Source organism: Artemia franciscana, chromosome 18 (genome assembly GCF_032884065.1).
Source record: "Artemia franciscana chromosome 18, ASM3288406v1, whole genome shotgun sequence".
In the NCBI taxonomy this organism is placed as follows: domain Eukaryota; kingdom Metazoa; phylum Arthropoda; class Branchiopoda; order Anostraca; family Artemiidae; genus Artemia; species Artemia franciscana.
The window spans coordinates 33813069-33831076 of NC_088880.1; the positions used below are offsets into that span (position 1 = coordinate 33813069).

The 18008-nt window shown below is 34.0% G+C and overlaps 1 protein-coding gene across 2 annotated transcripts in view; it reads right to left on the reverse strand.

Moving 5' to 3' along the window:
• Window positions 1-7717: 7717 nt before the first annotated feature.
• Window positions 7718-18008, reverse strand: part of LOC136038903 (uncharacterized) — a 70540-nt gene continuing 60249 nt past the window's right edge. For both annotated transcript variants that reach the window (XM_065722383.1, XM_065722382.1), the window contains exons 2-3: window positions 15698-15782; window positions 7718-9371 (exon numbers count right to left, since the gene is read on the reverse strand). In XM_065722383.1, coding sequence (XP_065578455.1) covers window positions 8848-9371; window positions 15698-15782 — 609 coding nt within the window. In that variant the 3' untranslated portion in view covers window positions 7718-8847. The remainder of the gene's footprint in view (window positions 9372-15697; window positions 15783-18008) is intronic.

Sequence of the window (18008 nt, forward strand, 5' to 3'; positions counted from 1 at the left end):
GACAGAGAGACGATACCAAACGGGCAAAACTGAACACCATGGCTTGCAACTGTTTGACCGAGGGGTTAATATTCTTTAGTTGCTTAAGGCATTAGTATCTTTTTTTTTATTGTTTGGGGCTAAAAGTTCTGAGCCTTCGTTTATATATGCTATAAAACAAACAAGTTTTTCTACCGAAAGCAAGGAGCAACATTAGTACTTAAAACAAATAGAAATTGTTACGTATGTATGCCCCTTCCTTAACACCTCGCTCTTCAAGTTAAAGTTTGTTAAGTATTAAATAAAAAAAAACTAATTTTTTTAGCTGAAAGTAAGGAGCGACATTAAAACTTAAAACGAACAGAAATTACTCCGTATATGAAATGAGTTGTCCCCTCCGCAAACCCTCGCTCTTTATGCTAAAGTTTGACTCTGCCACAATTCTACTTTTTAAAACAATTTAAAACTTTAGCGTAAAGATTTTCCAATTCTGGAAAATTCCCGCAGTGTAAAATTTTCCCTGAAATGTTCACCCCTCACCCCATGGAAACATCCCTCCCCAGGACAGATTCTCCCATGGAAATATCCTTTCAGAAAATTCACCCCCCAACCGAAAAATGTATGCAAGTGCATGCTTCCCAATGAAAAATACTGTAAGTAAACAATGGGAAAAACTTCTTAACTTAGACCTTTCTCCAGGACTTATCTCGATTAGATCGTTGCTAGAAATATTTTGTTTCCACATTTGTCATTTGTCTCCAAATTATTTAATAAACTAACTGTTAAAAGAGAGAAACTAAATCAATCTTTTTATTAAGAATGTAAAGGCGGATCAAAATTCACGTATGTTAAAGGGTGTTTAAAACAGAGCGTCAGAACTACTTCAGCCCATTGAATTTTGTGATTAAAATTCCTCCTTAATTTTGACGGTTTGTTTTGTTTCTGTTAAACATCCACGTCAGCATTATGCCTTAATATTCTAAATATTAATAATAACTTTGTAATTTATTGGACAAAATTAAAGGTGATCAAACATTATGATAGAATACAAATTTTTTCCAAAAACTGAAGAGCTTAAAAATCTAAAAAAAGTTCTTACAGTTGAGCAATAAAACAATAAAATAATAAAAGATATTAAAAAAAATAAAACAATAATATTTGTCTCCATATATATAAGAAACATTGGGATTGCCTTACGAAAATGCGCCAGAAAAAGAAACCAATAAAATTGAAGCACACCTTTTAACGTGGAAGCATAGGGTAGCCAACCCAGTGTTTCTCTTTGCTCGCACTATAACGTTTAGATGGGTGTTTATGTCACATTGTATCTCAATGAATCAAGCAGTTTGTGGTAACAAACTGTATTAAGAAGCGACACGACTCAATAGTAAGCAATACATTAAAAAACGGAATTTTGATACCGATAGATGGATCAAAATAATCACCTAATTTATTCTAATTCTAAATAAATATAACGATTTATCAAGTTTAGTGTTACCCATCAAAAGATACAAGCCTGAGAAAATTTGACTTATTTTATAAAAAGACAAACCCCATGAAAGTCAAGGAAACAACAGAAATTACACCATGACATTCAGCGTATTAGAATACCCGTCTGAAGTGGTTTTAAGCTTATATCTGTAAAAGTGCAGAATTTTGTGTTTTTTTTTTGGACTGCGGATGCAATCCAAAAAATATTTGTTTACTATATTGTTTATTATCGCTTACTCGCTTACGTCTCCTGCCGAGCACTACTCGGCGTAGAGTTACGTCTGCCTCCTCCATCCACTTCGGTCCATGGCGAGTATTTGCTCTTCGCCCTGTCTGATGTTTGCCATCGTCAAGAAATCGAACAGGCTGTCGAATCAACGTTTCTTCGGTCGGCCGCGAGGTATTGTTTATTATAGTATGCAATAAATACAATACAATAAAAATATTGTTTATTCATTTGTTTGTTTGTTTTATCCAGGGATGATGATATCAAACCAATGGTCCTAGAAGATCAAAATTTGGAGATAGTCATTTTTTTTTAAAACATAGTTCGAAAGTCAAACAACTATGACTTAGGTGATGATATGATCCCTCATAATCCGTGGGAAAAGGGCTGTAAGCTACGCAATTATGGTAATATATTATGGCAATTAAGTATAATTTTGTAATTTTTGCGACATGGGTTCGTTTTTTTTTTGCTTAACTTTATTACCTCTCTTTTCTTTCACTTGATTTTGTTTTTTAACGTAATGATATGTCAGAAGATTTAAGGATAAATTTACATAGCTTTATACATACAGCAGATAGTATTTAAATGGCGACACATAATACATAGATCTGATTATGGTTGCAACGGTAACTGCAGCATATTAAAGAATGAACCACAGTCCATAGTAGTCAAAAGTTAAAAAGCATGTTTTTGAAAAAAATGCCTGGTGAAAAAATTGCAATCTGAAACTGAATCAAGAACGGTTACTGCTTATTCCATTAATCTTAAACGTAAAAGTTTATTGCGAAAAGAGAATTATGATAATTTCGAAAAAAGGCCTGAAACCCCTTGCCATGACGTCAGATGGAAATAAAAACTGCATGATTGGAGTCAGCTTGGTCGGAAATCTTTATAAGAACAATTACAGTCTTCTAATCTGAACACCAAGGAAAATCGCTTTTTTGTATTGGTAGCCCTGATGTGCCAACCTTGTCCTTTTTTTTCACCAGGTCCAGCGAATGACAAGAATATCATTGAGAAATTTTAGTGGATAATTAAACGGGAAATAAATTTTCTAGTTCCCTTTTTAAGTGACTGAAAAGAAAGGAGGGTAAAGCCCCCTCTGTAAACGCCGCCTCCCCCCAAAGTTATTTCATCAAAATTTTGAGATAGCCATTTTGTTCAACATAGTTCAAAGGTCCACTATCTAAGGTTTTGGTGGTGAAAAGACCCTCCATGGTCCCTAGGGAAAGGGCTGTACGCTGTATCAGTATGTATATCACGCCTATCGGTATGGGCGTATTGTTACAGGGCGTACTAGCATTGCAGGTATCTTAGTCGGATTTTTAATAGCTCATATAAAAGATACTACTCATATCTCCATCCTTCCAATAAATTTCACCGTCAGCAAGCTCCAAATGGTATTGAAAACAGCACTTTTGGTGCCATGTCTCAAGTGGAAAACTTGGGCTAGTGGGCTACTGGAGCTTTTTAGAGTGCTCCCCTGAAAGGTATTGCTCATATATACGCAATTTTATCATTTTTACCATCCGTAAGCGTAATAAAGCACTTACACTTTTGGTGTCATTTTTTAAATAGAGAACATTGGAAGTATAAAACAGTATCATCATTGTGATAATTATGGTTCAAAACCCTTAGCTCAAGGTTTGCAAGAACACCTCCCGTATGTTATGTTGGAGGAGAACACTTCCTTCCAATTCCCCTTAATAAGCATTAAGACATAACCACATAAACACACATAAACAGACATAAGACATAAACACACTTAAGATATAACCACTAATATTAATATTAGGTTATTAGGGACGTGGTTCTGTTAGTGCAGCGTTGGAGTTCGATTGCTTCGATTCCTGCTTAGTTTTTTTTTTCTATCACGTTTTTTTCCCTCCTATATGATATTTTTTAGATAACTTCACTGTTTTTGTAAATGTGATGCACTCGTTTTTTAAAGTATTTCCGGGAAGGCATTTTGTTATGCACTTTGATCCAAAAGGGAATAGAGGTCATCCAGTTCATGGTTTGTGACAAAATTCTTAGTAAGTCACTAAATCCATACAAAAACGAACAACGTAATTTTTCCAAATCCTGTGGGGGGGGGGTTGAAAGTTGGAACCTGTTTTCTCAAATAAATTGAAAATGACAGAGAAAACTGAGAAATGAGACATATAGCAATAACAAAGGTAAAAATGTACTAAAGAAAACTGACCTGTTTCAGTGGATGATTGAATTATCCAGGCTTATCTTAGTTTTGACATCATTTTAGGAGAAGCTGAATTTCAGCAGGGGGAGGCTGGGGTCAGGGGGAGGTTTGGGAAGGGCAGGTGCCCCCTCTACCCTATAGCTTATTACATCCCTGACTCCAACCCCTTGCCACTTATTGGTTGGAGAAGTGTAGGCATGTGGTTCTGGAACTGCTCAAAGTTGTTTATTAAAAAAAGAATTAGTTATTATTATACTTACTTAGTCAAATTATTTACTTGAAAATTCCACCGAATATGCTCTCCGTACGTAAGATTGTGAATCCAAAGAGGAAGAAAGACAAATAAAAACAGTTCTTTGGGAGAGTTCAGGTAATTCTTCCCAAAATTTTTGAAATGAAAACAAACTTGGTTTATAACCAAATTATTTTCTTAAGAATTTGCATTTATCTCTAAGCATTGAGTGGCTTTTTTATATGGGCACAGTTCAAATAACTCTCTAAGCCTAAAGGCACATTTCTATTGAGCTAGCAAAATTTTCCACAAGGATGTCGCTATTCAAACAAGTCCGCTTAGTTATCCTATTTTGTCGAAGCTACTCGCCTAGAGCTACTAAATTTAATTTCAAGTTTGGTTTTACCCATCAAAAGTTACGAGCATGAGAGACGCCTCCTCGACGCCTCGCTCCTTACGCAAAAGTTTTTTATTGTTTTAAAAAGTGGATTTGTGAGAAAGAGTTGAACTTTAGTGTTAAGAGCGGGGCCTTGAGGAGGGGACAACTCCTTTCATATACGGAATAATTTCGGTTCGTTTTAAGTTTTAATGTCTCTCCTTACTTGCAGTTAAAAAAACTTGTTTTTTATTTAATGACTCTTAGAATTAATATCAGGAATCTGAAAATTGAGGAGCTCAAAACAGCGCTACCTATTTTTATGACTAATAGATAACAATACTCAACAAATCTTATTGTATTCCATTTTAACGTACTAAAATTTTCTGTGTTACCCCAAGAATTTAACCTTGTATTGACAACAAGTACATTATTTTCAGGATATGGTGCCTTTGTCTACTAACACTGCAATAGAGAAACGGATCCTCGCGAATTTTCCGCAGTATAGCCACAGCAGAAAAGAAAACTACTACAAACAAAAAACTAAAGAACGACTCACAATAAAAATGAAAAATTCTCAACTTAAAGCGGGTATGAAATAGTACTGTACTATACTAATAGTATATAGTATATAATAGTATATAGTGTATATGTATAAGTATATATAAAAGTATATAGTAATATATAATATATAAATATATATAATATATAATAGTATATATATCACTATATAATAATATATAGTGTAGTAATAGTAGTATTGACACCATCAGTCCAATCAAATTATACTAAGACGTTGAGATTTCTTATATCTTGGACTTTTATTCTAATTTTAAAACTGAAAATATTGGACAGCTGGTTTAAATACAAAAATTCGTGCCGCATTGATCAGGGGTATTCTTTCTTTATCATTTGCTTTGTTTTCTTTTTGAGTTTAACCGAGAAAACTCTCATGTAAGACTAAAAGAAATCTAAAGGACATCCAATGGGAACCTAAAGTTTCTTCAAGGCTATTTAAAAAATAGTTCTTTTGAAAAACACTGAATAATTGTTAAGGTCAAGAATCATCTTCTTAATTTTTTGTGGAAGCTGCCATAAAGTGGTTTTTGGTGCTGCCAGTTCTAATAACGAAACACAGCTCCTTGCTACCCCAGAAAAAAGGTTTTCTTTGGCTTTTATCAATGGGTTTAAATGACTAAAAATTATCATTAAAAAAATATTCTGTTTATTATTTATTTTTGATTTCTTTTCAAATTCATTCATCTTTTTTATCATTACATACATAACATATTAAATATTGTCAGAGAGAATATCTATTAGAGAGAAAAGTGCGTTTTGTGTAGATGAAAATTAATTTTTTCAAAATTATAATGTAGAAGGCACTATATATTTACAATGCGATGCAAAGGACATAGCCCCTTTCTGCCATAGAATTTTACAAAGCTTGTTATTGTATTTACTATTAACGCTTAAACTAAGGTTATAGATCTGCTTTCTCAGAAGGAGAGAGGGTTTCATTCTAAATTTCTGAACGAGCTTAAAACGAGCAAGTAGTTTTATTGCAACGTTTGAATTTAGCATTATGTGCTCTCTATTTGGGATTCTGTTTTCTTTCTATCTGTACATTTTCTGGTTCTATTTCCTATTTGATTAATTCTTCCTACTTTCCACTATTGTTTTTATTTACTTAAGAATAGCCCATAGCCCTGGGCTATAATTTTCTTTTGTCAAGATGAGTATGTTAAGTTATAACTACCTAGAATTGAAAAGCTTAGAATTAAACTACTTAGAATTGAAAAGCAATATCAGTTTTTCCAAATCACTTTCAGTTTCAGTTAAATTTTTAGTAATTAGCACAAAACTGCAGCCAATTAGTAAAAGATAAACTGCAAGGGTGATGACAAATAAAAAAAACTAACTGGAATTGAAAAGCTTAGAATTGAATAAATTTACTTGGAATTCTACTTAGAATTATACTTAGAATTTAATAAATAAATTATTCATTCTTAACATTACATGAAATATTCAATGTCCCTACAGGCGACTTTCATCTGAGCATTCTACCCGAATAATCGATTTTTCCGAATCTCTTCCATTTTCAGTGTCATTATGATGCACCTTTCATTACTTCTTCTTCTTCTTGTCCGACTACTTGGAGACGCTAAAACATAAACTCCACACATTTCCAGACCCTATGACATCTGGGACTGTACCACAGACCCCAGTAGCGATTCTGGCCTCTCTTGCACCCAGGGCAAAATCTTGATTACTAAAATTATCAATAATTTTAATGGGATTAAAAAAATTTTGTTTTAGTCTATGGAAGTGATGAGCTTAAACACACGTCAAACAATTTGGTTGGTCTACGGCAGCATATTCGATACAAGTTACTGCGCCAGTTATTGACATCAAAACACATGATTTTGACTTTAAATAAAGAGTTTTACTTACTTGCTAATAGAGCTAGACAGAATATACGATTATAAAGCACGCACAGCGGATCTTTTAAAAATTTACAATCCATATATCAAACCGTACCGAAATCTATTTTTAATTAACTTAAACTAAATATGATTAGGGCTACTTACAGGTACCCCAATAAAAACTTTTTAAAGCAGCAGATCACTTAGAAACACAAAGCGGCTCTTATGTTTGTAGTAGGACATTGGGATTGTGCCGTTGAAAAGGTAGTATACAAGTAGCTTTTATTATAACTTAGGCTATTTTCATTGTTTTGAGTCCTAATAATAACACTAAAAAAAAAATTAGATTTTGAACAATGAAAACCTACCAGAGGGACAGAAAATGTCACAAGCCATTCATTTCATTCCTTATATTCATAAAGTTCTAACTTTTCAAAATGATGCACATACACTCATTATAAAAAAATAGGTGTTGATAAATTTAAGCAGGGGAGAAACTTTTTAAAAAAACAAAGAACGAAAAAGAATAAAAAAAGGGAAATAAGTGAGGTTAAGTTTAAGCCGGTTTATCTTTGTTTGGTTTTATTTTCTTCGTTCTTTGTTTTTTTTTCTTACGTAATGTATAGCCTTTGTAGTCTCTTCTATAGCCCATGCTTAGCCCATGTAGTAATCTGAACCTGTTTATGTCGAAGCTTTTAAAAGTGCCTTTTCACCCTCCAAAGGCCACTGACTGTTAGTTCATCATTGAAAAACCGTGGACTGTGCATTCTAGGCTGACATCAAAAGCTATATGAAAATATATTTATTACAAGATATTATATCACACAACCCGAGACAAAGAAATTTTACGACGCAAAATACATCGTTTGTTCAGCGCAATCTAATACATCATCATTATTTATTTTTTTTTAAGTACCAAAGACAGTGACCACGAAGTACGATGTTTGGATTGGTTAGACGAATACTCATATCTCTTTTCTAATTGTAAAGAACTGAGAAACTAATTTTTAAAACACTTCATATGCAGTTACATACTTCTTGAAAGCAAGGACAAAAATGAGGGTGAGAACCCCGCAGAAAATAGACCTAAAACACTTCAGAAGCTTCAGAAGAAGCTTAAACAGAAAATAAATAAACATTTAGGAAACTTACACACCGAACAGCTTAAGACGATGTAGCTGTACTTTAAAGGTACAACTGTCTTGAAATAAATAGATTGATAGATTTTAAATAATTACAAACAAAACGCGTTGCCAAATTTAACTAATTAATTTTTCTTATTTCACTCTTCAACGTAGTGACACTGACAAAAATGATTTACTCCCTTATAACTTCAAATATTGGAATAATCGAAAGGAAATTTTTAGTGCGGCTCTCGCGTATGAATAGACCTAAGATGGATCCAGAGGGAGAGGATACTCATTTTGATGCCCTTGGTGTTCTAACTTTTGGGACAATAATGTTACAGTGAAGAAATAACAATTTTACAAAATTTGAATAGTATCATATTTTAAAAAGGGTAATAAATAATAATCTGAACCCCAAACTCGTCCAAAAAGAAGGAGAAAAAAAAAGAAAAAACTTGGATACATGTTACGGTAAATATGAATAGTATTACGCATAAGATAGATGGATAAGCTATTATCCATAGGATAGGATTAATAAAAATATGGATACAAGAATGAAAGTCCTAACTTGTTTTAACAAACATAAAAGAACTAATACAATGAATAACAGTCAAGGGCATAAAATTCAGAAAGGACGATAAAATGGAATAAAAATAAGAATAAATTTATAAATAACATGATATACTTGTTTAGGATAACAATATCATTTATTACAAAAATTATTCAGCCTAATTTTAACATTTATAACACACTGAAATAAATAAAATAAATAGCGACCATAAGAAAAATATTATCCAAAAAGACGAAGAAACATGGGAGAAACTTGGGAGCATTTTTCTTTCTTGCACAGCAGTACGGGATTTGGCTCATCTGAAGCAGTGAAAGCAAGTGGTCTTGAGCCGTATGTTGAAACGCCGTCAGTGACAGGGTTGGGAACAAATAATACCTGATTATTGGGTTTAGTTTGGGGGTAGCTTTCGTAAGCCAGTGGGGAACTTATGAAATAATACTGCTGAAGGTTTGGGGCTGTCAATTGGTTTAAAACCGGATTGGTTTGTGACTGTGTCAAAAGCTGATTTTGTAATTGGCTTAAAACAGGACTGGCTTGCGGTTGGTTCAAAATTTGGGACTGTATATTGCTTCCGATTGAGAGTTCGTTTTTCAGAATGCCATACTTGTTTTGTGGGTTGCTGGTCAGAAATGGGTTTTGTGATAGTACAAAATTCTGATAGGGGTATGATGGTGCACTACCCACAACCAATCGAACTTTTTCTCTATTCACATTCTCAGTTACTAAGTTGTCACTTTGTTCTCCTAAAAAAAAAAAATAGAAATAAAACTTTATCTGCATAAATAGGTGAATACAAGTCAATAATTTTTGTTTTTGCTCAATGAAATTTCAACAATACTAAAAAAACAAAAAAAAAATAGTTTTCAAGATCCTCTTCTTGTTATTGCAGCAATATCGGGCGTTTTTCCACCTCTCCTGACAACAGAAATCAGATCTTACATGGGAATGTATTTTACCATAAGCTCCCTAGACTCAAGGTGGCTAATCTCGGATAATCACACCATTGACCCCTATCCTAAGCCAATGAGTCAAACCCTCCTCCCGAAGGATATATGTTTAAAAGTCTGGCATGCTATCCAAGATTCAGTATTCACTGTCATTTTTCGGACAACAATGCAATATAAAACTTCTCCTGGGCTTGCTGTGAACATATGTTTTCACATGTTTTCACTCACATGTTTCATTGCTTGAAAACAAGCAAATTTTGAAAAAGAGATATGTCCTATTTTCACAAGTAACTGAGATTCTTAGCCTGCATTCATAAAGTGAGAACGTTCTTTCATTTGCTCTGCACACCTGCACAATTAAAATAAATAAAAGTTCGGTGATATATCTTTCATAATGACAAACGACAAGCCGAGGCAAAATTTAAAATTCAAAATGTAATTTTACAAAGACACCAATTCTAATTTAAGGTCCATTTGGACATGATGACATCAAAAAGGCTCAAATTGTCTGCGTTTAGAAGACAAGCGAAAATGAGAATCTATATATAGAAGCCTGCCATGTGGCGAGTGCCTGGGAGCGATGCTCTCGGGTCTATATATATATAAATATATAAATATATATATATATATATATATATATATATATATATATATATATATATATATATATATATATATATATATATATATATATATATATATACGCATTATACTAAACGGTATTTCAATGGTTTCTAACCTAACTAAAATACCAACTCTATACATAAAATATCTAGTTAAAGTATACCTACATTGTAGTTTATCTCTCTCACGCTGAGCTGATTATCACTGAGTACTTACTGAAATACAGAACGAAGCTGGTTCTACTCAGACCAAGAACTTGATTATGGTGGCTATAAAACATAAGTACCCTCTCCAAAAATCATAAAATTTAGCGATTATAAAATCCTTCGACTTCATTGACCAAGCCTTTGGCCTGAGTTTGCCTCACTGGGTGTTTTGGAAGGTTAAGCCTTATTTTACTTTATTTGGTACTTGTTTTCTTTTATTATTTTTCGGGATTAAAACTTCGTGATTCTTGGGGGCAATGCCTTTATTTCATTAGGTAAGAAAAAAAAACTGCTTCTGTTAGTTTTCTCAAATCTTGGTGAAGCGACTGTATCTCGTAAAGGCATACTCCTATACTAAATTATTATTACTAAATTGTGTGGAACAAAAACCATCACAAGTTTTCATAAATCTTCTTGCAGAAGTTGCATCTCGTAGAGGCTTGTACAAATATTTAATTATTATGACTAAATTTTGCGTAAGAAAAATCATCAATGGACCTAAACATAACCACTTTTTTCATCAATGTCTTTACTTAGAAACTGTCAGAACTATTTACTAAAAAAGTTATAAAAAGATAAACCGGCTCCAATGGCATAGTAACCCATGCATAAATAAAACTGGTTTTTCTCGTAAAAAGAGGCAAATGCACCGTTGATTTTTCCTCTAGGTCATTGACTTGATGGTCATCCTCTTCTCATCCAACAATTTGACAACGGTACAGCGTTGCCATGACCACTCGTTCGTATTATTTTAATTGCGTTTTAAGTGAAAACCGACATTATGGTCCTGAAAACGGTATGATTTCATAGTAATTTAAAATTTTTGAACAAAAAATGTTTTACCCTAGGTTCCCCACTGATGCGATTTTGTGCGAAAATGGCCGGTTTGGCGTGAACCAGCAAATTTCCTCAGTTTTTTGCTGCAAGTTTTTGCGACACAACGGTTCATCGGTTACTTTGAAATATTTCTATGGAGCTGTTGAAAATTGCATCTTGGAAGCTTTTTACCAAAAGTTTTAGCATATTCGTTTCACCAAAACTTTTTTATCAAAAGTTTTCCTTTAATATTTGACAAAGAACATTAATGTATTGTCTATAATCCAAGATTTTAATCTTTAGCGCCTGGAGGAATATTTCCAAGGAACGAATATGCTAGATAAGAATTATATTTTTAATAAAGTATAGCCAGCCAAGGCTTATACAAGTTAGCCCTTTCAATATTAATTTAAAAAATAAATTTTTTCTGAGGGAAGTAAAGAACGAAATTGAAACTTAAAAGAACAAAAATTATTACTTCAGAGCCTATTTAGTATATACCAGTAGAACTAGTGCAAGTAAACAAATAATGATATTTCCCTATGTTTATAGGATTACAGAAAATTAGCGCTTTTCTGAAAACAAAAAAGCAAAGTATAAAAACAAGAATATTGATTTAGGACACAAGATTGAGTACATAGCCTCACAACAACAAACTAATCTATAACGCTGTTAATAGTCTTACAAGAGCTAGTCTATCTGTAACTTTTAGCATACAATTAAAAATACCTTAAAAACTTAAAATAAATAAAAATAAATATAATCGCATAAAATAAATATAATCGCATAAATATAATCGCATAAAAATAAATATAATCTTCAGAAGTGCGCAGTCATTAAAGCACATACAGACATAATGGACTGATTTATCATGTAATACCTTAGTCTCATCCAGTATTACTCGAAATGATGAGCAAAGAAACCATAATATGAACGGCTATTTCACACAAAGAAGGATTTTGAGTTATGATATAACTTTTAAAGCGACTCTGTAGATATAATACTATCAAGATTGGTTCACTTCGAATTTGTCTACAGAATAATCATAAAGTATTCTTTGCATTTAGCGTATCAGAAAACCCTACTGTAGAATTTTCAAGCTCCTATCTACAAAAATGTGGAATTTCGTATTTTTTGCCAGAAGACCGATCACGGGTGCGTGTTTATTTGTTTTTTTTTTCTTTTCCCCAGGGGCGATCCCATCGACCCAGTGGTCCTAGAATGTTGCGAGAGTGCTCATTCTAACGGAAATTTAAAGTTATAGTGCCCTTTTTAAGTGACTAAAAATATTGGAGGGCACCTAGACCCCCTCCCACGCTTATTTTTTCCCAAAGTCAACGGGTCAAAATTCTGAGATAGCCATTTTGTTCAGCATAGTCAAAAAACCTAATAACTATGTCTTTGGGGACAACTTACTCCCTCACAGTCACTGGCGAAGGGGCTACAAGTTACACACTTTGACCAGTGTTTACATGTAGTAATGGTTATTGGGAAGCATACAGACGTTTTCAGGGGAGTTTTTTTCTTGGATAGTGAGGGGGGTTGAGGGGAGTGGGTTACATGGGAGGATCTTTCTATGTGCCATGTGAGGAAAGAATTTTCATGAAAGGGGGACAGGATTTTTAATATTTTCTAAAACAAAAAGCAGTGAAAAGATAAATATGAAAAAGTTTTTCAACTTAAAGTCAGGAGCAGCATTAAAACAAAACGAACGAAAATTATTACATATACATGGGGTTCATCTCCCCCTAGATACCTGCTCTTTACGCTAAAATATTTTTAGTAATTTCAACTATTTCTTCTACGGCCTTTGTGATTCAGGGTTCATTCTTAAAGATTGGGGACAAAATGTAAGCTTTAGTGTAAAGAGCAAGGTATTAAAGAGGAGGCAAACCCCTCAAATACGTAGTAAAAATATACGAATATAGAAATTCGTTACAACAGTTAATTCGGAAGTTACGTATGTTTTTGTTAATATAGACGTTCGTAAGAAATTAAAAGTTCTAGTTGCCTTTATAAGTAACCAAAAGACTGAAGGGCAACTAAGCCTCCTCCCCCACTCCTTTTTTCTCAAAATCTTCCGATAAAAACTAAGAAAAAGCCATTTAGCAAAAAAAAAATATGCAAATTTCTTTCTAAGTATTCATGTGTGGAGAGCCAAAATCAAAACACGCATTAATTCAAAAACGTTCAGAAATTAAATAATAAAAACAAGTTTTTTTTTTAACTGAAAGTAAGGAGCGACATTTAAACTTAAAACGAACAGAAATTGCTCCGTATATGAAAGGGGCTGTTCCCTCCTAAAGGCCCCGCTCTTTACGCTAAAGTTTTTTACTGTTTTAAAAAGTAGATTTGAGAGAAAAAGTTACGCTTTAGCGTAAAGAGCGGGGCTTTTAGGAGGGAACAGCCTCTTTCATATACGGAGCAATTTCTGTTCGTTTTAAGTTTTAATGTCGCTCCTTACTTTCAGTTAAAAAAAACTTGATTTTTTTATTTAATTTTATCATATAGGCTGTGAAGTAATAATTCACGTTCGTTTTAACTTTCAACTTTGCTCTTTACTTACCTTAGGGTAACTTTTCTTTTTAAATCAATCTTTGCCCGTTTTGAATTGAAAATTGAAAAAATAAAATAATACAAATGATAAAAAAACACCCGATACAAGTACGCCTGACACCGATACGCGTTGTACCAAAACACCCGAAATCAATACGCTCGATACAGACTCAAAAATGAACTGTACACTAAGAAATCATTTCTAAGATTTTTATCGTGCGTTGATTTCCTTGGCATTCTAGAAGTAGCTATTTTTTAAGGAGGATTTTCAAGGTTTTCAAGACATGAGCAAAATTTTTGTATCTCTAACTTATTTCACTAGCCCCCTCCCTACTAAACACCTAAAACTTTATACAGGTGTAGAATAGTCATAAACAAAAAAAAAAAAGTTAGGATGTAACCTGACAACTAAAAAAATGTCAAACAAAAAAATGCTAATATGTTTTTAGTACTCTGTTTCTATTAGGTAGCAAAAATAAGTAATTACTTTGAATAAGTAAATATAACAACAAGCAATCCTTCTTTGAAAATACAACTTTGGGTGGTTCAAGAACAGCATGAATGCACTTCTCCAACCCCTACGTGGAAAGGTGTAGGGACCAGGGGCGTAACCCACTATGACAAAGAGAGGGAAACTGTCCCTCCGAGACCTCAGTCTACCCCCTAGACCTCGGTTTGTCCCCCCAGCTGAAATTTAGCTTCTCCAAAAATCTTGTAATAACTAAGATGAGCCTACATAATTTAAACATTCACAGAAACGGGTAAGTTTTTTTTTTATTGTGCATCTTTACCTATTTTATCACTATATGATTTATTTCTTACTTTTCTCTGTCATTTTCACTTGGTTGGGGGCAATCGGCTCCCAATTCCCCCCCCAGGATTTTGACGAAATTACGCCACTAGTCATCTACTAAGAATATTAAAAGCATAAACTGGATGACTTCTATTCCCTTTTGAATCAAAATACCTGACAAGTTTAAAAAATAAGTGCATCACATCTAAAAAAAAGTAAAATATCTGAAAAATAATCTAATAGAAGGAATACAACCGTGATTAAAAAAAATACACCCCAACAGGAATCAAATGTTTGAAACTCTGATTTGAAGTTCAACACTCTACCAACAAAACTTTACCTCTAATAATCTAATTCCATCTATTGGTGTTGTAAGATCATAATTGAATAGTTTATTCAGGAGGCTTAGAGGGGGAATATACTGGAGGTGCTCTTGCAAAAGGCCAGTTATGGGTTTTGGACCATAATTATTACAATGATACCGATTTATACCTCCCAGCTTTTCCACTTAAGAAGTAGCTTTTAAATGTTGTTTGAATGAAATTTGTTGAGCAAATTGTAGCATTTATTGAGCGTTGTAGCGTTTAGCAAATTGTAGCGTTGAGCAAATTAAAAGCATAGAGACTGGAGAAACTAGCCCCATTGGTCTTTTACCTGTGTAGGAGCAGAACCTGAACGGTAGTAAAAAACAAACGAAAATGGTAATCCTATAATAGTTAATAGGTAATCCTACAATTGGTAATACTTATTTTAACATACAACTTTGAATACCCTCCTCCAAGCCTCCTTAATAAACAGTTCAATAATGGTCTTACAAACATCAATAGATGAAATTAGGTAATTAGAGGCGTGGCTCTGTTAGTAGAGTGTTGGACTACAAATCAGAGTGTCAAGCATTAGATTACTGTTTGGGTATATAGCTTATCTCTATATACCCAAAGTGGGCTACAAGTTTTGCTCGTTTTAAAATTTGAAGTGGCTTTCAAATGTTGTTGGAATGAATTTCGTCGAACAAATTGTAACATTTACTAGAAAAATATAGAGATTAGAGGAACTAACCCATCGGCCTTTTAACCGTGTAGGAGTCAAACCTAAATGGTAGTAAAAAGAAAAATTATCGAATGTACCTTCTTTTAAAGAGAGGGAGTCAACAGGATTTGCCTCGGCTTCACATGCTATGAGGTAAAATATAACGCAAGTTCCAATGGATAGCTGGAAAAAACAAATGAAAAGAACATTAAATGTTACTGCATATAAGCTGTTCACAGAAAAAGCTCTTAATAAATTGATAAATATAATGAATTGTTAAATTAAATATATAAATTAATACATTTTTTTTTAGTAAATTGAAAAAAAAGCTCTAGGGTAAGAGGAGAAACACACTCAAAAACATCAAATGATCTTAATGAAAATCACTCGGTCAGATTCAGCTTACTGAAAAACCTTACTATAGAGGTTTTAAGCTCTTATGCACAAAATGTGAAATTTGTTTTTTGCCAGAAGTGGTCATATCAAACCAGTGATCGAAGAAGATTGAGAGAGCGCTCATTTGATCGGGAATCGAAAATTCTAGTGCCCTTTATAAGTGGCCAAAAATATTGGAGGGTGGCTAGCCCCCCTCCCACGCTCACTTTCACCAAAATCACCTGGTTGAAATTTCAAGATAGCCATTTTGTTCATACAAATGTCTTCGGAGCGAATTTACTCTCGGAGGGTTACGTTGGAGGATCTTTCCATGGATGAATTTCTCATGGGGGATGGAAATTTTCCATGGGGGCATACAATTTCCCAGAATTATTTAAAAAACGGTCATAAATCAGTGGCACTACTGTAGCGTTGCCTATAGTAAAGACCCCACGGCTCCAGTGGTCAATTATGTTGTTTTTTTTCAGAAGCACTTCATATGGATCGGGTCGTCGTATGAACTACGGAGGGGTATCATTTGATTGGAAATTGGAGGTTCTAATGTCTTTTTTAAGAGTCGAAAATGGTCGTATGACAACTGACCCCTCCTCCCACGCCCTTTTTCCCCAAATACATCCGATAAAAGTTTTGAAACGGCCATTTTGCTAATACTAATTCAGAGATCATACAATAAAAGCTCCAAGGTTCAAACAAACCTCCAAGGGCCCGGGGGCAGGCGTTGTAAGTTATACCATAATAGTGACAGCATGATATGTTCCACAACACCCATGTCCCAGTATTCCTGTGACACCGAGATCCCAGCATTCCTGTGAAACCCCTATCCCGTCATTCCTGAAACAGCCAGCAGGTGCTTGTTACATCATAGGCTTTGCTTATTACGTAATAAAGAATGTTTACTTTTCCTTGTTATTCCATAGGGTTTGGTTGTTATGCAATAGACTATTGTTTACTTTTTAGGGTGATGCAACTTTACTTGACTCGGTAGATTTATTGGAAGTGACGCAATGCCACGTCACATGCAATACTTCAGGGGCCTGTGGGAGATCCCCAGTTATAACTGAGGAGGGCATAGGCTATACATGTGTGTTACGTAATGATGGTGCACATATTAGTGTTACTTAATGATGGAACACACGTAGGTGTTACATAGTGACGGTGCAAACGTGGGTGTTACGAAATGGTAGCGCACACTTGGGTGTTACGTAACAACAGCGCACACGTTAGAAGTTACGTAATGGCAGCACACACGTAGGGTGTTAGGCAATGACCCTACATACGTGGGATACTACATAATACTTTAAAATATTTCTTTTCCTTCGGATTTTTTCTTCGGGATTTCATTTTCTTCTAATACATTTTTTCCTTTCAAGGCGTTTTTCTCAGGTAACCTTTATTACCTTAACATTTTTTTTTGTCCACATTAGGATTCGAAAGGGATTTGCCCTCAATGGAATGGAGCGATAACCAATTGGACCATAAAAAACCCATTCTAATATTTTGATTACATCATACATTCTACATAGTAGGATATTGCACGCAGGAAGAATCTCCTGTTCGCGCATACCACAATGATTAAGCTATTGTTTGCGTGTTCCCTAAGCTATTGATTGTAACAACATACATGCAGGATGGAAAATCGATTACTGAAATTTGCTTACATTTGAAGTACACCTATGCGTTAAGTAATGCTTTAGAGGATATTATCAGATAATATTGCGGGTTGCTCTTAGCGCATTTCTAACTAATAGAGTCTTTTTCACACATACGGCATTTTCGGGCATTTTCATGCAAAAATATTCATTTACACTAGAATAGATGATTGAAACCTTATGAAAAAATCCCCATTAGCGTTTCTTTTGATGACTCTACCGTGGTACCATGTTCTAGCCCCTGAAGATGCCCTTCTGGTCCATATTATCAGACATATGGTTTTTTTCAACATTTTGCCCTCACAAATAAAGTTATAAACTAAAAAATGACCATTGTTTTTATTTGAAGAGCGGAAACTTGCCA